The sequence below is a fragment of the Centruroides sculpturatus genome, unplaced genomic scaffold, assembly GCF_000671375.1.
Source record: "Centruroides sculpturatus isolate CEXI.00-Female unplaced genomic scaffold, Cexi_2.0 scaffold1357, whole genome shotgun sequence".
Taxonomy (NCBI): Eukaryota; Metazoa; Arthropoda; class Arachnida; order Scorpiones; family Buthidae; genus Centruroides; species Centruroides sculpturatus.
The window spans coordinates 53,099-76,212 of record NW_019385868.1 but is presented as its reverse complement, the minus strand read 5'-3'; the positions used below and the strand labels follow the sequence as shown (position 1 = coordinate 76,212).

Here is a 23,114-nt window from a genome sequence, read left to right as displayed (position 1 = left end):
TGATTTCTAATAGCTATAATATGCATATCACTATAAATCAGTCATATAACTTGGAATGTATTCAAAAATGCATAGGCAGGAATAAAAAAAGATATATGAGACATCATTGGATAACTGGATGCCAAGGTGATTAAACTGTCAGTTTACTGCTTTAGGGACCCAGGATTAAGTCTGAGCAAGCAGCCAGAGATAGTGATAGTGATAGATAGTGAGAATGTACTAAATTTGAGAGGCTTTATCCCTCACCACCCAGCTACTTTCATTTGTAAGCTTGACTAAACCCATGATGAACACAGGGAAAAAATGTCCTCTTGGTACTCACAGAATGGAAAAAGTAAAAAAAAAAATAAATAAATAAAAACTGATGGGACATCTGACATTGGCTGCTGATTGAATTTTCATACTGCTTTTTATATTTAAAATGTTATTCTTAATTATCTATTACATGGAAAAACAAGAAGCATCATTAAAAGATGTATCATCATGGAGTTATGAATTCAACATATTATATAAAAAGTATTGTCTTGTTTGATATTTACACATAGACCATTAAGTTCTCTTATGTGCGCTATTTCACAAGCCATACTAATAAATATTGTTATTCGTAATTTACAGTTACGTTCACGTTACAGTTATTTTCAAGACATTACCAAATAAAATATACATTAACACACAATAATATTTTAAGAAAACAGAATGTATATAATGTATATTTACATTAAAAATATACATATTAGACTACAAAGCAGTTTTCAAAGCAATGTTGTAAATATTAAATGCAATTGTTTTTGCAATAAATATCACAATATAACTTTCATTGAAAATAATGTTTCTGTATTAAAAATATGTAAAAAAAAATAACATTATAACTGTGTAAAAAGTAAAAATTTGATTAGTCAACTTTTTGTTATGAATCATAATGTTGTAACATTAAGTTTTATTTTTGTCATCACAATCCACATTCATACTAATTCAAATGATGAATATCTTCTTAATTTTACAAGATAAAACAAATAGTTAAATTGGCTTGTAAAATTCCATTTGTACCATTTCAAATTTAACAAAACTTCCTTTAGATAGATACTACTAAAATTTTGTTTGAAAGCAATTTTATCTTTGTTTCTGATTTGATCAATTTTTCTTTTATCTTTTTGGAACAATTTCAAATTCCAAAAAGAATGCCTTACATAAAAAAAATAAATGTTTATGACAATTTCATATTAGAGGAAAAAACTTCTTAATTTATGACAGATCTAAGTGATCAGTTCAGTTTACATCTTAACAACATTAAAAAGTCTAAGAACTTCTTTTCTAAATGATTAAACTATATAAACAGAACTGACCACTCACGACTTGTCACTGAAAATACATTCATTCCAACAATTAATACAAAATCAACACAATTCTTGATTTATTTTAGCAATATATATCGCAGGTAAATTCAACTTTGTATAATATTAAAAAAATAGTCAGAAATTTTAAACCAAAGAATGTGCCAAATTATCAGGCCATTAATGGGGTGAGACAATAAATCTAGACTGAGTTTAAAGCATCATAAATTTGAACTCAAAAAGATCATTTTAAAATCTCCATGCCAAAAATTATACCATTATATATTCTTAGTTACAGCATGTGAATTTTCCAATATTTTTGCATCAGTTAAGAAAAATTATTTTAAAAGAGGGTATATTAAGAGAGTACATTGCTCAAATGTATGAAGGTAAAGTGAACCACTCAAAAAATTGATGGTAGAGTATTTTTTAGCCAAAGGCCATAGCAAATTTAATTGTATATAATATTTTTAAGTAAGAAATATATGGAATGTGAAAAAAAGGCCAGGAAATGAGAGAAAGCTGATTGTTAGGAATGCTAAAAACTGAAGAGCATTGCTACAAATTGACAACCATAATTCACTTAGCCAGATAGAGGAGCTAAAAATTCAACTGTCATTGAACATACATAGGTAAGAAGATGGACATGAAAAAAAGCAGAAAAAGAGGATCCCAAAGTACACTGCTAAAAAAATTGCTGAAATCTGAACACAATACAGATGACTCATAATAGATTTTGGAAACAACAGTTCATTTTGGATAACAAAAAGTACTTTTCTCTCTCTGGCATGAAAATGCCAGGATATGAAATTTATTATGTGAACAAGAAAATCAAGCACCTTCTGAAGTGAAGTACAAATCTAAGAAGAAATTTGAAGCAAAAATCATACTGTTCAGTTCACCAAAATGTGTTTCAAAGTCATTTTTTAAGAAGGAATCCCTCGCAATTGATGCTGACATATACCAAAACAAATGTCTAAAGAAAATTCTAATAGGTTACCTATTCTTAACAAGTGTCATCAAAATGATGATTTCATCTTTTGGCCTGAGAAAGCTTCATCTCACTATGCAAATTCAACTGTAAAGTTCCTCAAAGCCAAAACTTTCCTCTTGTACCTAAAGAACATAATCTGTCAAATCTGCCACAATACCAGTCAACTGAAATTTCTTTAGATATTTAGCACAAATAGTATACAAGAAAGGTTGATGAACAGAAAATAACAGAAATGATCCAAAGAATCAGCCTTTCACTTTAAAAAATTGACATGAAAACTATCCAAAAAGCTGCAAGTCTATAAAAACAAATTTATGATGCATCACCATGGGCCATATGTTAATTAATTCTACACTATTGTAAATAAAATGTCTTTTAAAATTATATATAATATTTAATAGTTACTTCAATTTTTGATTAAGTATTGTGATTTAAAAACAGTCCAGAATTTTTCTCACATCCCATTATATGGCTAAGTTAATTATTAGAAACTAATTAATTTGTCTAGAAATAGGCAGATTAATTAGTTTCTAATAATTAACTTAACCATATAATAATCCAATAATTTGGCAGATTGTTTGGTTTAAATTAACTATAAATTAGATTTAGAAATGATGGTTATATATATAAACACACACAAGTCAGAAATTTTGAAATAAAATTAAATGTTTTTGGAATAAATTAGTTTCAACTTCAGTTTAAAACAAAACAAATGATAAACAGGAATGAAGAAAAAAATTAAATAATTGAACTTATTATCAGGAATATGCTCTGATTTGAATTAAATTATAATAGAAGAAGTGACTAAACCCATGATGAACACAGGGAAAAAATGTCCTCTTGGTACTCACAGAATGGAAAAAGTAAAAAAAAAATAAATAAATAAAAACTGATGGGACATCTGACATTGGCTGCTGATTGAATTTTCATACTGCTTTTTATATTTAAAATGTTATTCTTANGATTGTTTGGTTTAAATTAACTATAAATTAGATTTAGAAATGATGGTTATATATATAAACACACACAAGTCAGAAATTTTGAAATAAAATTAAATGTTTTTGGAATAAATTAGTTTCAACTTCAGTTTAAAACAAAACAAATGATAAACAGGAATGAAGAAAAAAATTAAATAATTGAACTTATTATCAGGAATATGCTCTGATTTGAATTAAATTATAATAGAAGAAGCAGTTATCTCCATAAGTTATCATCCACATAAAATTTAAGACTTTCTTTAAAAAACATTTTAATTCCATTCATTGTTAAATATTTTCACAATATCAAAAACAATAATTCTAAAATGGATAATTTTGAATCGTTGAGAATCTTACTGAGAGCTTTCAAAATATGTAATCCAGTATCTTAGTTGTGTATATCCATTGTAAGAATAAGATATCTATTTACAATATCAGTAAAAAAGAGAAATAAGTTTTAAAATGCAACAGTCTTAATAATAGTAAAATATGAAAAATATATATGTTACTGTGAATGACCGATATCTGGCAAGGGACTCTTGTGCAATTCTTATGCTACTTTCATCAACATTCTCCAGTGAATGTCAGCATTCACACAGTTGTTTCATGTATGTACGAAATATTTGCAAAATATCATTATTTCTCACTTACACTGGCAAACGTCGACATTCAGCATGCACTGATGGTGAATGTTAAATAAAAATATTTTTATTACGTTAAGACAAAAATGCAACTCTTCAATATGTCAAAATAGGAGAAAGCTTAAGTAAGAGCACATGTAAATAAACTGTTGAACCTAAAACGAACAGTACATTCTTAATCAGAAAAGAAAATAATACAATAATAAACTTACACATAAATTATGTGATTAATGTTATACAATCTTATTTATTGCAACAACTTAAACTGTTATGGCACTTTGAATTGCACAAGAGTCCCTTGCTTTTACAACTGCATTTATTCGTGGCAGCGTGTATAGCCTTGCCCTCCACTTTTTGAATTAGCTATAGCTGCTTCTCTCAGTGATATTTCTTGAGAAGAAATATCATTTATGGAAAGTAAAGTAACTTTTCTTTACAAATTATGAACTGATTACAGGCATAAAGCTGCTTGAAGATACTATTTTTGTTTGTTAATTTATAAAAGTCAAAGTCTTCTATTCCAACAACACCACCAACATATTTCGGGCATCTGTATGGCCACAGTCGACATCAGGGACTTATATTCATACGGTATCACCAATTTGAGCAAAAGGAAATGTTCTTTTTGAGGTTCACAACATTTTCGTTGCTCACAGTAGAAGATTCTCTTTCGCGGCCACTCTTTTTATAGAAATGTTGTTCAGTCACAGCATGATATAAAAATGTGGTGGGTTGAAGCTCCTCTTCAATATTTTCCTTTGGAATATGGTATTTGTTATGGCCACTGCTCAAATTTTATTCAAAGTATTAACAATTTCTTTGACATCCACCAAAGCTTATCTGTGCTTGTTGACATATACCGGAGATTGTTCGAATGTATAATAATATAACCAAATATTTGGTCTTTCACTGACATATTTTGTATGTGTCGACAGTCACCTGAGAATATCGACACTCTCTAATTTTGGTCTTTCACAGTAACATATATATTATTATATATATGAATATATTATATATATTCTTTATCTTTTAAATCTCAAGTAAAATTTTCTCTCTTTTACCTTTATACAAATGTATTGGACAGAATTCCGTATCATCTTTCTCATCTGCGGGTGTCAACGTTAATTCTAATTCTACTTTTTCATAAACATATAAAATTGGATGATATTCTGTTTCTTCATTTGATTCTGACTAAAAATTTTTTAATTTTAAAAAAAGATATATTAAACCCATCTAAACTATTAAAAGCAATTATTACATAGCAAAAGAAATTACAAAATAAACTAAAATACTTACCAAATTTTCTTTTTCTAAGTAGTTAATTACAATGCAATGATACAATGTACCATAAGATGTAGAAATTACTAATACTGGTGGCATTACTTGCAGACACATTAGTGAACAGTTATCAATACCATAATTATCAATAGCACTTGGATACATAGTTAACGGGCCTTTCACTTTACTCTGTGATCTAGAAATTCATAAATTGTTTCAAAATATTAAATTTAGAACTAACAGCAATTTATTTAGTTTACTATATTTTTCATATATTTTTTTATTATATATGCAAATGTTATGAGCACAATTTCTTTTGTGTGTCTTGTAAAAAATAAATTACAAATGCAATTCAGATGTTCAGATTTCAATGTTTTTTCAGTTTATGCTACTTTTAACTTCTTTAGTTAGTGTAAAATGGGTGAATAGCAACATCATCTTTGTCTAAATGACTATGTAACTCCAATAATGTTAATGTGACTTCATATGTTTTCTTTAAAAAAAAAATTGGCCTTTTCTCTTTAAGAACTTCAGTAGGTGTTATATGAACTTACAAAGTACAGTAGAGCATCGATTATCCGAAACAATTCAAGACTGGGGTTGTTTGGATAACTGACCATTTACGAAAAAATATATTAAACACAAAACAGTACTGTATGTATTTTGTATCACATGTCTTACAAATACATATCTTACATAAAATAGTACATTAAAGTAAGCCTATAATTTAGGTTGGCAGGGAGAGTGCTGCAGCACTACAGCACTAGCAGAAATTTGAATTTGCTGACTGGAACACTTTTGGTTAACCGATGTTTCAGTTGATTGGTATTTGGATAATCAATGCTCTACCGCAGGGCTTCTTAAACTTATATTTTTTACCACCCCATTTATGATTGTGATTTTTTTTGCAACCCAAAAAAATATAAAATAAAGATATATACAAATTTGTAAAAACAATAATGGTATAGTACCACAGTTCACTCTTGTGTTACAATGGAACAGAGACAACTGAATACACTGAAAAGTGCCAACACTACACTAGTTCACACTACAGTGTTGCTGAATTGTTATCTCACTGCACCAGAAGTGACAGAAAGCGGAACTCACAAAATCTATGACACAAAGCATGTCATTTTCAAACTCTCACAAATTATTTTCAATATTTTGCATTAAAATCTCACAACCCCAAGATTTCACTAAGTGACCCCAAATAGGGTTGCAACCCGTAGTTTAAGAAGCCCTGCTCTACTGTAATCAAATTCTTTGTTTTTTTTCGTTTTTTTTTATCAATGTTTCTTTTCATCTCTTAGAACAGTAACTTATACAACTATAAAATTGAAAGAAAATGCTTTTTCTTTGCAAAAATTGTTTATTAGTTACAAAAACCTTATATTATGCACATTAGAACTTACACAGGAAGAAAACAGAGTTGATCAGATAATCTTGAAAACTGATTACGTAGATAAAAATGAAAGCACTTTTAAAAAATACTTAAGTCAATGAAGTCGTCAGGAAAACACATCATGTTTTTGAAGCATACTGAACAGTTTGTAATGAGAACAAAGAATTTCCTACTAGCATCTTCATATATAAATTAAAATTCCTCAAACATTTTTAAAAATCTCATCATCTATGATTTCTCTGGTAGAAAGAGACCCACATATCAATATTCTTCAATTTGGCAGATTGTGGCAATATATGGAAGTGATCAAAAAATACAGTAAATAGTGGAATAAAAGAAAGTAACGAAACACAAAACTTGCAATTAATTCCCTCAAAGCAGTCTCCTTTGCTTGAAATACACTTATTCTACTTCTCAAAACACTCTTGGAAGTCTTTCTTCATTAATGCCTTTAATTGGGCTGATCTGGCTGCTTCAATTACAGAAACTGGGTGAAAACAATTTCCCTTCATTGTCCATTTAACTTTAGGGAAGAGCCAGAAGTCACTTGGCACTAAGTCTGGCAAATATTATGCATGAATGGGTCACATGATAATGTTTTTATTAGACAAAAATTGCCACATGATGAGTGATGTGTAGCAGGGAACATTGTTATGATGTATGATGGAAAATGAAACCTTTTGCTCATTTTTGCATATTTTTTGAGCATATCATTTCTCAAATGTTCTATTACCCCTGTATAGCATTCATAGTTCACTGTTGTTTCTTTAGTACAAACTCTGTTCAAGCAATTCCTTCCAGATAAAAAAATAATAATAATAATAATAATGAATATCACCTTAATGTTGAACCTCAACTTGAGAAAAGGGCGATTTCCAATAAGTTTTGTTTCTATTCACTCCATTTATAGTAAGTACAGAATCAGCAGAATAACTCAACTGCATTACAGTTGTTTCAGGGTGAATCAAATATAAATGAGATTTTTGTTCCTGAGCAACTAAGGTTGGCAGTACAGGGCCTGTGTGTCTAGTCTGATTGGGTAGGATAATTAGGAGTGGGGAATGCCGGCCGTTTCATACTTTCAACCAATTCGTCAGTACTGCTCACGATGTCGAAGCAACAGGTACACCCCTCTGTTGTGCAATGCATAATCAAACAATTTCTTGCTCGTGAAGGAGTCAATGCAACAGAAATTTTTTGCAGATTGACTGCACAGTTTGGGGATCAAACACTGTGAAGGACTTGTGTTTGCCTGGCATAAAAAGTTCAAGGAAGGACGGACATGCATGGAAAATCAGAAACACGAACGTCGTCCTTGGACCAGCATCACAAGTGAAAAATTCGCACAGTTCGAGACACTATTGAAGAGGAGAGACGAATTGGAGTTTACGAAATTGCAGAAAAGGTCAAAATAAGTTATGGAAGCTGTCAAGCGATCGAGATGTCATTCTCCTCCATGACAACACCAGGCCTCATACTGCAGCTCTAACAATCTCAAAACTTAATGAAATGCACTGGACTGCACTTGATCATCCTCCATACAGCCCGGACCTATTGCATTGTGATTTTCATTTGTTTGGGCCACTTAAAGAAGCTATAGAAGGGCAGCGATTTGAAGATGATGCAAGAGTGGAAGAATTCGTGCGCAATTGGCTCCTGACACAACCAACTTCATCCTACGATACTGAAATAAGAAACCTTCTTTCTCGCTGGGAAAAATGTATTTCTATAGCAGAAAGCTATGTAGAAAAATAAATCATAATGTTTTTTATTTTTTAATAAATAATTTTAAAACATAAAATAAATCCCGTTTATATTGGATCCACACTCGTATATGTATCCACCCCAATAATTTTTTCATATATTGCATTTCTTTCAAATGATCTTTGCAAATCAATTGTTCATAATTAGTACATTTTTATTCTAGTGTAATTACATGACAAAATAAATCAGATACTAGTTTTACTTCTATTGCAATATATATAAGACCTTTTGAAAGAAATATGAACAAAATTTCATAAAACATATGACTTTACACAAGCAAAGAAGGAATCAAATTAGTTTTATTTTTGCATTGTTAAATATCAGTAAAATAAAAAATCTAAATTTTATAATTAGCGAACATCTAGTGCAGCAGTTCCCAACCTTTTTTGATTTGCATACCCCTTGACGGCTTATTTTTCTATATTTTATTTTCCACTTCCCATTTTCACTATGCTTTCTTTTGTGTGTTCTTGAAACAGTGGCTCAGTGATGAATTATACAAAGTTGTACAATTATATGTAAAAAAGTTTTTTTTTTAAATCAAAAAGCATTGGAGGAAGGACATAGATAAATATTATAAAAATATAATTATATTTTTATTTAAAACTAAGCATCAAGTGCTATGATGTTGGCAAAGGCCTCAATGCAGAATCTGACTATTCTTATTGCACATCTACCATTATTTATTTTTTCGCATACCCCTAAACCACTAAACACATATCCCTGGTCAGGAATTGCTGATCTAGTGTATTCTTATTAATAAGAAACATCATCCAAATATTCCTCCATGATTTTCATAATTTTTATACAGTATATTGATATATTTGCTGTAGAACTGTGATGGCAAATCCATTATTTGAACAACAATTTTAGGGTATTTGATTTGAAAATTTAGAAAGTATAATTTCAAATTCAATTATGTCCCAGTTTCAAAAAGATTTGCCACTGCTGCTGTAAAACATGCATTTTTTTTATGGGAAGATAAATATTTTTTGTGGAATAAATAACTCTTCATAGCTTCGCATGTCAAGCAATGATTTTACAGTTTTATATAGGTGTGTGTGTGTGTGTGTGTGTGTATTTTGCAGAACAGACCAAAATTAAGTTTTCATGTTTTTGATTGAACAACACTACATGTCATATAACCAGTTGAAGCAATGCTTTTACAATATTCCATTTTTGGTGATTATCATTATTGTCTGTATGTGACCCATAAATTTGATCATAATATATTATATTTACTGTAAATACATAAACAAATGTAAGTTCCTCCACTAAACAAAAGTAAAGCTCATGAAACCTTGCAAAAATCCAAAATGCATAAAGCAAAAAAACAGAATTAATTTAAATAGAAAAAATTTTTAGTAGTCTCAGAACTAAAATTAACCTATTAAATCATAGCAAATGTGCTAAATATACAATACACATAAATTAAGATAAAGCCAAATGCTCATTGACAAAGTTTAAAGCTTTGGAAGCTAAATGCTGAGTGTAGTTCCTGGAGAAAGAGCTTGGAGATGCCTCTCATTGTTTGGGATGCACAGTACAGTTACTTGCTGCAAAACAAACACTAAATGTTATTTTTTGCTTTTTGCCTTTTTTCTTAAGAGTAGAAATCTTTTTTGGATTTCTTTCAGTAAATGAAAACAGGTATTAACATAGATCTCTTGCAAGGGGTAAACACTTATATTGATAACTTTTATGCTTTTTTATTTTATGATATTGTAATAAAATTTTAGTGTATTTCTTAAAAAATATTGCTTTAACAAAACTTTTCTATCACAAGAAAATTATTCTTTACTTTTAGAACAATTTCAAATTGATAATTAATATGCATTATATGCACTATCTTTGATAGGACTGATTTTATGCTAAATTTTCATTAACTGTACACACAACATACTTTATAAGTGTAAAATTATAAAATTTATTAACAACTGGTAAATTGAAAAATTTTGAATTATTATACTCAAAACCAATGTGGGTTTTGAAATTTTGAATGACAGTATACTTTATTCTTAAGAAAAGTGTCTTATATGAAAAAATAGTTTATCCACTTAACAAAGATTATATATATATATACACACACACACACACACACACATACTGTAGCGTGCATTAATCATTGATCTTTATTGACATTTTTGATTGTTAAAAAATTGAATATTTCTAAAAAGTATCACTTCAATATTGTGGCATGCCATATAATATCATGGGGGGTTTTTATATCCTTAAAAAGAATTTTTGACAAATAAATGTAAACTTAATTTTAATTTGTTCTACTGGGTGGAACAGAAAGGATGGACGTTTTTTAAAAAAATCACATCATCTGTAATTGTTACTACAAAAGATATTAGTTGGAAGATGTGAGTTCATATTGAAATAGCATTTTACAGAATCAAGTGTGGAAAACAACATCTCCTATGTGGTGTCTGTTATCAGTGATGCATTTCTGGAGTTTGACTTCCACGCAAATAACTTCCTTCAGTTCTTGCAAAGAATGGGCTTATGCTCATATACAGTGGGTGATCAATTAACAAACATAATCTGTTCCAAAACTTTGTTCGCTATCCAAATTGTTCGTTATGATTTACCATAGGTTTTTATGGGAATTTGATTAATTCGTTCTGGAGACCCCAAAGAATAAAAAATATTAATAAATGTAGTAATAAAGTATATATGTAATAATAAAAATACATATATACACAATTTTGCATTTTTATTAGTTATGTTTTTTCTGTCTGTGGGAGATGAAGAATCTGTCTAATGTTGATTTGTTTTCTCTTTTCAGGATATTTTGGAAGTAATTAATAGCATTATAATTGTAGAGATCCATAAGCCTATTAACCTTATTCTGGTTTGGATGCCATTCTAAGACTGTTGTTCTGACGTCCTCACACTTCTTCAAAAGATCTTTAATAGCAGATATCAGCATTAATCCTCTTTTTCAGAAGAAAACATCTTGCTGAGTTTCTTGGTATTATTCATTCAAGAGTTCTTGGCGTTCTTCTGTTGTCAGATCCATTTCAGGTTCTATTATGAGCTCTTCAATGTTCTTTATTTCTCAGATGTGATTTTTGTTACTCCTTTAACTGCTTGAGTCTTCTCAATTATACTGTATCTTTCTTAGATAAGATTGAACTGCTGTCTACTGTAGACCTGTTCAAGCCATACTGCCAAGCAACGTCAGACATCTTCTGACCACTCTCTACCTTTGCTATTATACTCTCATCTTTCGTAAATAAAAACAGACGCAAAACTTACAAGTGCCCACCTGACAGTTTCGCGAATACTATAAAAGAATTGTTTCTGTCAGAAAAATAAAAGGCTGAAATTACAAGGAAGAGTTTCAAAGTTCGGAGGAATAATAACCAATCAGTATATACCGGTTTAAGCGTAGATGTCAACGTCTCCTGCGCTCCAAATTGTTGCCTGAAGAAAGAGAAGACCAATCGGTATTCATTATTTTACGTTGTTTCTTCTTGTGTTTGTCCTGTGAGGTGTTTGTTGTCTAAATATAAAAATATTTTGTGAAAGTGTTCATTAACTGATCACCCATTGTACAAGTGCCTTGAGATGTCCCCACAAGAAATAATTGCACATGGATAGGTCGGGCAAATGAGGAGTCACTGAACCTGGAAATGAGCAATATTTGGCTGTCTTGGGCTACTCCGATATTATTTTTGTTAATGTGCATGTTGAAAGTTTTGAAATACTAGATAACCATCCATGATGAATTAGTGTTTATTATTTTTAATAATAAACTTCATAAGACACATTATGCATAAACAAATTTCATCAATCTCCCTTAATTAACCTGTCCTACGTTGATCCTGAAAATATTCGTGTTGACCTCATTGACTTGTGTGGGTGATCCCGAATATTTCTGTGTTTACATCAGAATGTTTTTGATACTAGATGGTACTTCGCGTCACAATTTTTATATTAAAACAAACTTTTAAAATAAATTTTTTTTTGTTTTTATATTATTCAATATATATATTTTGTTTGTGAAACATAAAAAAATAATTTTTTACGATACAGTAAATACAATTATTATTAAAAAAAAAAAAAAATTTAGGCTTAACATCGACAAAAATTCAACATGGCGTCACAGGCTACAAATAAAAATTTCAACATCGAATAGGTTAATCTAATTGAGACAGACCCACTTTCTAATAGTAACAATGAAACTTCTAGAGAAGCACTTTGTGCAAAGCTGTAGCTTTGCACAAAATGCAAAGCTATCACAAAAATTAGCTTTGCACAAAGTGCAAAGCTAATTTTTGTGATAGACTGAATAACAAAGACTGTTATAAACAATTGAAATTGGCTTTTGGGAATGACGTTCCAACCTTTACTATTGTGTTCAGATGGTACAAAAAATTTCAGAGGTGTCATACTTCCTTCCATGATGAACCACTTGAAGGGTGACCATGAATAGCAGTGACTCCTAAAAATGAAACTGCTGTCCAATGTATTATTGCAAAGACCAAAGATGTATCTATGAAATGATACAGGAGAGACTACAGATTAGAGCCTCTGCAGTTGCAGACATTCTGCACAAGAAGTTTTGGTTAAAAAAAGTAGTGTCTCAATGAGTTGACAGTTTTCCAAAAGTAAGTGTGTGTAAGAATCTCTAAGAAAACTCTGGAAATGTTAAACCAAAATGGACATCAGACTATTTCCAAGATTGTCACAGGTGATGATGAGACATACATATCATTTTATGATTGTCTCATATGTCAAGAAAGTCAGGTATGGATCCATAAAGATGATCCAATTCCAACAACTGTAAAAAGACAGAGAGCAATAAAAAAAAAAAAAAAAAAAAAAGGTCATGTTTGCTGTTTTTTTCAGTAAGCACTGGTCTGGCAAAAGCAATTAAGCTCGATGAACAGAAGACAGTAACATCTAATTGGTACACTACAGTTTGTCTTCCTAGTAGTCTGGCATCACTGAAAATTTGAGGTCAAATTTTGCATCATGATAATCATTCATCACACACTGCCAAGAAGACTGTTGATTTCCATTAAGCTAATAATATAAGAATCATTCAACATCTACCATATTCATCAGATTTGGCATTATGTGACACTTCTGACTATTTTTTAATTTCAAATAATATTTGAGGAGTTGCAAATTTAACACAGAGAATGAAATTAAAGTTTCCTTATCAGAGTATTTTGACAGCATTCCAGAAAATGGGTGGTGGTGTACTTTTGATCTTTGGAAGAAGCAACTACATAACTGCATTTTGGCCAGAAAAGAGTTCTTAGACCATAAATAAAAAATATTTTGTTTCAGGCCTTATAGCACTCCTGTATTGCAAAACATTCAGAGTCATCTCTGTATTTCTTCTGTTTAAAAAGTATTGAGAATAGAGATAAATTAAAAGAATTACTAATTTAATAATTTCAAAAACTTACCTTTTTTTTAAATTTGAATGAACAACATAGACATCACCATTTCCTTTCAAAATGAAAATAGGCCAAATGATGTCTAATTCATGATCCTTTATTTCAGAATTTCTTTCAGCTGTTGTAATTGGTGGACCAAAGTCAAAACTCACTGCTGTTTCACCAAGACAGGATGAAAATGATGTTCTTGAATTAGATGTTAAATAGAAACTTGGTTCAACACAACTTAAAGCTATCACTTGGAATGGGATTTGTGGATTAGTAACATCATATATCCTGAAAAAAATACATATATAATTTAATTGTCAAAGTTGATATTATGTATTAAAAATCATTTAAATCTTTACAGTTTTTGTAAATTTATGAAATTGTATGATTTATCATACAATTTCATAAATTTACAAAAACTGTAAAGATTTGAAAAATTAAACTTCTCAACAACACCGTGTTATAGCAAAAATAAACAACTACAAACCTTTACGGTGCGATATTGAATAAAATCAAGATAAAAAGTTCCCACAAACGTTTTCGAACCTAATTACGGTTCTTCATCAGGTGAAAAAATCATTCGATGGAATGCAAAGTTTGAAAGAGATTCGTTCATCGAAATCCAAGAATTCCGCATCTGTCGTCATCAATGGGCATGCGTATTCTGATGTAAGAGCTTTTATTTATAAAGCATGTTCTCTCCGTCATATATAAGCGACTGCCACGCTAGGGATAGAGACACTTCATCTTTACAGTTAATACACTTGTTGTCATGGGCCATTTTATATATATAAATCGCTTTGATCCATCTTAGATGCTCGGTATGAGGTGTGGTGTAGATGATCCTAGCTTCGCTAAATCTTGGATCGATGTCCGGATCCGTAGCATAACGAGCCAGTGCAGTAGATAATCTTTCGTGCTGTATGTCAGCCCTGTGTTCCTTTATTCTGACACCTAACGAGCGCTTAGTGGAGCCAATGTATAATAATTCTTCGTTACAGCGATGATCACTCAAAGGGATGACATATACCCCCGATAGCATGTGATGGCCCCAACAATCACATAAGGATGGCCCCAACAATCACATGCTATCGGGGGTATATGTCATCCCTTTGAGTGATCATCGCTGTAACGAAGAATTATTATACATTGGCTCCACTAAGCGCTCGTTAGGTGTCAGAATAAAGGAACACAGGGCTGACATACAGCATGAAAGATTATCTACTGCACTGGCTCGTTATGCTACGGATCCGGACATCGATCCAAGATTTAGCGAAGCTAGGATCATCTACACCACACCTCATACCGAGCATCTAAGATGGATCAAAGCGATTTATATATATAAAATGGCCCATGACAACAAGTGTATTAACTGTAAAGATGAAGTGTCTCTATCCCTAGCGTGGCAGTCGCTTATATATGACGGAGAGAACATGCTTTATAAATAAAAGCTCTTACATCAGAATACGCATGCCCATTGATGACGACAGATGCGGAATTCTTGGATTTCGATGAACGAATCTCTTTCAAACTTTGCATTCCATCGAATGATTTTTTCACCTGATGAAGAACCGTAATTAGGTTCGAAAACGTTTGTGGGAACTTTTTATCTTGATTTTATTCAATATCGCACCGTAAAGGTTTGTAATTGTTTAGATTTGAAAAATTTTTGTACCTAAATAATGCTTCAATTTTTACTTAAATATTGTACAAATATACAAATTGTTTTATTTTTATTGAAAACAATTAAAGTTAATTAATAGTTCTATTTCGTAATAAACTGCCTGTTAGCAGTTAGCCTGATGATGCCTGTTCAACACAAATGAAAATGTTTGCTTTCTTGTAGTATCTTCTTGCTAGATATTGGTTATATGTGCAATAAGATAAATTAGCACTAAGAACACTGACAGTGTTCTCAATGCTAATTTATCTCAAACATTTCAGGGCATGGTAAAAAAAGTTCTTCATTTTACATCATGAAAACTGCAAGAAGAAATTTCTTTGCAATTATATGTGCAGTATTTACTTGAAAAATTATATATTCCATATTTCTATGCAGCTAGCATAGAATATATTTTGCATATATTTACTAATTTGTTTGGAAACAGTAAATAACTTCTCAGAGTGATTAAAAAAATAAAAGGAATGACTGGTTAAATATTTCTAATTTACATTACCGACACAGAGTATTAAAACTATGAAATACTGTAAAAAAGATACAAATCCAATATAGAGAATAAATTAATTACACATTAATGTATCATATTTTGTTACTTTGAAATAAAAAACCATACAGGTATGTCTATTTAAATACTACACAATGACACTATGAGAGTGCCACTCTCAATCACAACTTTCTATTTTCTCTTCAGACAGATGTTGTCAACATGTACAGTAGCAAAATATATTCATCAGGTATCAAAACTAGAAATCTTGTGGCAGTAGCTGTTTTGTATGAATGTTCGACTGACATTCATATAAAAAATGGGAGAGTTCTGATGAAAAGCTCCCTTTCAGGAGATTTATGCGAAGTTGTAGTTAGGTTACTGGAACAGCACACAATCAATTTTTCCTTTGAAACATCCATTTATACACAAGATACATTGACCATATTTTAATAATTTGGAAATCAAAACCCAACATCAAAGATTTTTTGCAAACTATTAATAACAATAACTATGGTTTGAAACTAGTACTAGAAAATCAAACAAAACTGAAGTGCACTATTTAGACCTAGAAATAGATATCGTCAAGAACAAAATAATCACAAAAGTCAAACCATAAGATCACAAACCAAATGCACCTTCCTTTTTCATATCTGCTGCCTCTAATGATCCAGAGTTTTAAAATAGCAGCATTTAGAACACTTGTTCAAAGAGTTTACACACATTATTCTAGAAAAGAGGTTACATGGCTAGAGATTGAATCTATTAAAAAGCTAGCAAAACATGGCTACAGTTTTAAACAAATTACTGAATTGTCCAGAATTTTAAACAACAAGTTGGGTAAGGAAACAGAACAACAAAAACATGACTGCAAATATGTAACAGTTGGATCTGACTCCAGGTTACACAAAGTTTATTCTAGCAAAGCAAATGATATACAAATAGATAAAGCATTTAAAAGAAATCCAACAATATTCAGGTTATTAACAAATAGAAAGATCAAATAAACAACAAAAGAGTCCCTGGAGTGTACACCATATCTCTAGAACAGGGCTTCTTAAACTATGGGTTGTGACCCCATTTAGGGTTGCTTAGCGAAATCTTGGGGTCATGAGATTTTAATGCAAAATATTGAAAATAATTTGTGAGAGTTTGAAAATGGTATTTTTGTGTCATAGGTTTTGTGAGTTGATTTTTGTGTCATTTCTGGTGCAGCAAGACAATGATTCAGCAACACTGATTGTAGTGTGAACTAGTGTAGTGTTGTCGCTTTTCAGTTGTCTCTGTTCCATTGTAACACAAGAGTGAACTGTGGTAGTACACCATTATTGTTTTTGCAGATTTGTATATATCTTTACTTTATATTTTTTTGGGTCGCGAAAAAAATCACAATCATGAGTGGGGTCATGAATAAAAAAAGTTTAAGAAGCCCTGCTCTAGAAGATTATAGATTCAGCAGATACCTAAGCTATATAGGCTCAACTAACAGATTAATTGAGGCCAGAATAAAAGAACATAAATATGACATCCGTAAAGAAAACTAACACTGCTTTAACCCAATATGCAAATGAGCCCGGGATGTTCCCCATGTTTGGAAGATGCAAAATTATTAAGAAAAATATTTGATATGCAAGAATTAAGAATAAGTGAAACCATTGACATCTATAAAACAGCAAGCCAAGGACTTTGCATTAACAATAGAGAAAGCCTCAGCATATCGCAAGCTTGGCAAGTGTTTTTATCTAAATGTACTTAAATCAATTAATAAATTTTTTTATTAATTGTCTCCATGTGCTTAATATTTATTATTGGTTCTTAAATATTGGGTTGCTCAGAAATTAATTTCATTTTTTTACCATCAGAAAAATTAATATTCTTATCTGCCAATTTCATTTTAAACCATATTGTCATTAAAAAAAAAATCAAAAAAACATAACACCATAATTTGCTGAGAAAATTTAATGAAAAAGCAAACATTTTCAGCTAAACCTGTTGGCCATCATCAGGCTGAGATATTTGAATATAAATAAAATAGAACATAAATTTAAATACAAATAAAAATAATGAATGACTTACATACATACATATATATATGCATTAAGAAAAATAAAAAAAAAATAAAAATTATTCTTATAATTAAAAATATATGCATAGGATAATTAAATATTACAACATTATATAATAATACACTATATGAAATTCAATAAAATGCAAGAACATGCAAAAATACTAAAATCAAGGCATTAACAGCTTTCTAATCGTTTGATTAAGTATTTCCAGGCCAAAGACAACCCTTCTGAATCTCTAGAATTAATGCACGCATCATGTAATCTGCTCTTATATACAGTAATACCTCGACTTACGTGAACCCGGAGTTACGCGATTTTCAAATCTCGTCGATTCATCTTTTGTTTGAGCGCCATGCAACTCTTGATCACTCACTTCTCCCACACTATTGTTCAGCTTACACGTTCGAACGTGTAGTGTGGAATCGACACATAACTACAATTTATTTGTGTTATTTATTTCTGTGTTTGTTATATCTACGGGGACTCGAGAGACTCTATGTAGTGATTTCTTGTAACTGTGAACAAATCAAAAGACGAGATAAGATTAACGAGAACATTTATTAGCTTACATACATCCAACTTAGATTTTACGCAAATTGCGAAATTATATCCCGACTTATGTGAATTTGACTTACGTGGTTATCGCTCGGTCCCACCTATAGCGTAAGTTCGGGGTATTACTGTATTTCAATTTTTTTTTATTTACTTATGCTGAGTGAGGGTACCTCAATCATATTGTCATTATATATTTTGACAGCTGACATTTCAAGGTTTATTTGTAAAAAATTTGTTTGCTTCTGTGCAATTGTTTTTTTTTGTCCCCCCATCAAATATGGAAAATCGAAAGAAGTATTTTCAGCATATTTTGCTTTTTTATTACCAAGAAAATAAAAATGCTGTTCAAGCAAGAAAAAAATTGTGTGACATGTATGGAGATGTGTTGACATAATGACAGTGACAAAACTGGTTCATAAAATTTCATTCTGGCAATTTCGATACTGAAGATGCACATTTGAAAAGATCAGCTGATGCTGATGAAGACAAAATAAAGGTATTGATTGAAGCAAACTGCTGAATAACAACATGAGAAATCGCTAAGAGATTAAATTTTTCAAATTGAACCATTTATGATCATTTGAAACAACTTGGTTTTGTTTTAAAGCTCAATACATGGGTTTCACATGTTCTTAAAGAAAGAGATGCTCTTTTTGATGATATTTTAAAGGAATTTTTTTTTTAAGCTTCTACCAGACAATTTCACAATTGATTCAAAAGTATACTGGCATCAAATGAACAAATTGACTGATATCATCAAACAAAAAAAAAGGCCAGAAATGATCAACAAAAAAGGTGTACTGTTTTACCATGATAGTGCAAGATCTCTCACAAGTTTGGTAACTCTTCAGAAGCTGTTATAGCTTGAATGGGATGTGCTTCCACACCCACCATATTTGCCAGATCTGACACCTCGGATTATTACTTGTTCGGTCTTTACAAAATTTTTTAAACAGTAAAACATTTATTTGAAATGAGGATGTCAAAAATCACTTGAATCGGTTTTTTGTAAGCAAAGATCAAAACTTTTATGAACGTAGACTCATGCTACTATTAGAAAAATGGCAACAGATATTTGACCAAAATAGTCAATTATAATTCAATAAAAAAAATTTTTTTTTGGTAGGAAAAAATAAATTAGTTTTTTCTGAACAACCCAATATTATATAAAGTGAGCATTCCATAGACATATGGAGAAGTAACTTCTGGTTAGGCAAAGTCCAACTCAAAGCATGCCCTCTGTGGCACAGAGAGTATGTAGATATCCTTATAATTGACAGAACAACCCTGTTGCACATCAATTATAATGTGTGACAAGGTCATTCCATCAATTATAAGGATATCTACATTCTCTCTGTGCCATAGAGGGTATGCTTTGAGTTGGACTTTGCCTAACAAGAAGTTACTTCTCCATATATCTATGGAATGCTCACCTTATATAATATTTACGTATATATTATATATAATATTTTTGTATATATTGGTCTTATTATGTATATTGTATTTTATTATGTTTTTAGTTTCATTTGTTGTTTATTTTTCATCATTTATCCATATGTTTAATTCAATTTTTATTTACATTATTTATGTATTTATTTGTAATTTTATTTTATTCTATTATTTTAATTTTTAATTTAAACTAATCAGTATTCCATGTTTGGAAAATTATTCATTGTATTTTTGTACATCAAATATTTTTCTTAATAATTTTGCATCTTCCCAACATGGGGGACACCCCAGGCTCGCTTGCATATTGGATTAAGGCAGTTTTATAGTTTTCTTTAAGGATGTCATATTTATTCAAATTTGTATTCTATTTGAGAATGGTCTTTAAAAAGTGACCAAAAACACTCATAATTAAATTTATTTTGCTGTTTTTAAAGATTTTATGAATTTCTCAAAATTTTATCTATTGTCATAGATAATGAGTAGAAATAGTTTCTGTATTTGGGAAGGGAATTCTTTAGAACACTTTTCCTGCTTAGTTGATTCTCTTCATTTAATTATCAAAGATAAATGTCTCAACAAATAGATAATAAAAAATCTTGCAAAAAAAATTTTGCATCATCACAGTCACTTCAAACATTCGATGAAAACAGCAAAAGAACTGAAAATAGCCTAAGTCCAGTTAAAAAAAGTTAAAGTTAAGCCCAGTTAATTAAATGTTAAATAATATAAGATACTCAAAACAAATTTACCAGATGGAAATCCATTATATATGATGAGTGTCTTCTGGAACAGAAGCAAGCACTAACTTTACTTGTTCTAATCTCAACTTCAATATAGATTTAACACCACTAGAATTGGATGTTATCAAGCAACTGATAGCTATTCTTGATATGTTTGACAGAGCAATATTTGTCACTAGTGGAAGTACAATAATATTTCTGAAGTCATCACTCTTGTTCATGGCATCATTAATGTGCTATAAACAACAAATTTTCTGCACAATGACTTGCAAAGTGTCATCAATTATTTGCTTTTTTCCCATCAAGTGATAGCAATTTCACTTACAATAGTTCTCTACACTGGAGAGCAAATATAAAAGCTGATGATAAAGCATTAACAGCAGGTTCTGGAATAAAAACTCAGAATATTCCAAAAGAAATTTGAAGGTACTTAGAAGAAAGTTTGTTTCTACAAAGTAAAAATATTTTTATTACTAGAAAAAAGTCTAAATATTATCTTTATATTATTTAATCATGCCACCATTAACAGTTATTTCAGAGTGACTCTTCAATATCTCTGTTTAATTTGCAACAAGAAAAGAAGAACACTAGATCCTGTACATGTTCAACTGCTTATTTTCTTACATAAAATCTGCATTAGTTGAGAATAATAACAATTATTATTAAACTATTGTAGTTAAGTTAAGAGTACAGTACCCATAATAAAAGCCAATGTAAAATAGAAATTCAAAATAAAAAGTTTTCATTTTCATTTTTTAAAATTTAGTAAATTGTAAATAAAAAGCACTTTGTCTATCAATATTAAAGAATTTACTAAATGTATATTAAAATAATATAAAAACTTCACTAGTACTTTTGATAGTTTTCAATCTGTTGTCCTCAAGTGAAGAATTCAAAAATGGAATGATACATTACAAAATGAAAGCAACTGGAATCAAATGCAAAATGAATTCTTAAATTCAATTACAAAATTGAATGAATAGAAAAACTGAACAAACATTTAAGTTTACTAACTCATTTATTTTTCTATTTATTATAACTTTTTGATGTTGAGTACCCAAATATCTAATTTAGTAAATTGTTTTTATTTTTACTTTATTAATTTAATTAATATATTAAAATAAATAAAATAATAAATATACAGTCGACCCCCCCTATAACGTACGTTCCTATAACGACAATTCCTATAACGTAGCGAAAAAATTGTAGAAACTTTCGTATAACGTACCTCCTATAATGTCGTTTCGCGAGAAGATTGATAGAGTCTGGACCAATAGTGGATGAGCAGCCGAACTACTTACCTCCGACCCTGCGCCACGCTACGGAGCGGCTAAATTGAGTTTGCTATCGTCTGTTTAGTATTATATATAAATTATATATAAATTAGGTACTGTACATATAATTATATATTAATTATATATAAATTAGGTACTGTATATATAATTATATATTAACTTAATTTATTGTAACTTTATTATAATTATATATATGCTTTCTGCCGCCTGGCAACACGCTACGGAGATTTTAGGCTAGTAAGTTGAGTTTATTATCGTCTGCACAGTATGTAAATTAGGTACCGTAAGTCTAATACAGCACTAATTTTATACATTTCTTGTGAAAGAAACACTTCTTATTCAACGGCCATAAAAATTATTTATATTAATGATGTCTCCAAAGGTCAAGTTATTTTTCTGCGAAAAATTCGTTATCAGAAATCGCGGCCGCCGTTTCGTGTGCTGTTCCGCGACGATGACAAGCTTTGAACAACGGGCGTAGTCGAATGGTGCACACTCGGTAAGTAATCCTATAATTTTTTGTTTATAGCATAGTTTATACAGATTATTCCCAAAAAATTATACGTGTTTTGGAAATGTTGAGTGGAATTAGTCTAGAATCGGTTAATTTTATAGAAGAAAACCTTTCAAACAGCCTTAGTCCGTAAAGTTCCCACCTAACGGGCTGCGATTGGCTCATGTATTTAATCATTCCTACAACGTAATTTTCGGTTAGCGTGGAACGTATCTAAGCGTTATAGGGGGGTCTACTGTAAAATTAAACTATTAATTAAGTTATATAAGATAATTAAGTTCATTAAGTAATAATCAAATGTCCAAGCTAGAACTGAGATGAATCATCAAATATCATAAATACTTTTCCAGTCAAACAATTATTTATTGTGACATTAAAAATTGCAGCCCAGCATTGTGACAATCATACTTTTAATTTATTTAATTTAAAATATCTTTTCTCCACTTCAAATTAGCAGTGACTTGCCTCTGTACATTGTACTTTTCCTTTAATAATAGAGTTGTGCCGGTCATCTATCTAACACCTTTAGGGG

General features: G+C 30.3%; 1 protein-coding gene across 1 annotated transcript in view; it reads right to left on the bottom strand.

Moving 5' to 3' along the window:
- Nucleotides 1-23,114, bottom strand: part of LOC111642627 (nuclear pore complex protein Nup88-like) — a 91,797-nt gene that overhangs the window by 34,002 nt on the left and 34,681 nt on the right. The window contains exons 3-5 of the mRNA XM_023388998.1: nt 13,817-14,083; nt 5,240-5,417; nt 5,005-5,134 (exon numbers count right to left, since the gene is read on the bottom strand). Coding sequence (XP_023244766.1) covers nt 5,005-5,134; nt 5,240-5,417; nt 13,817-14,083 — 575 coding nt within the window. The remainder of the gene's footprint in view (nt 1-5,004; nt 5,135-5,239; nt 5,418-13,816; nt 14,084-23,114) is intronic.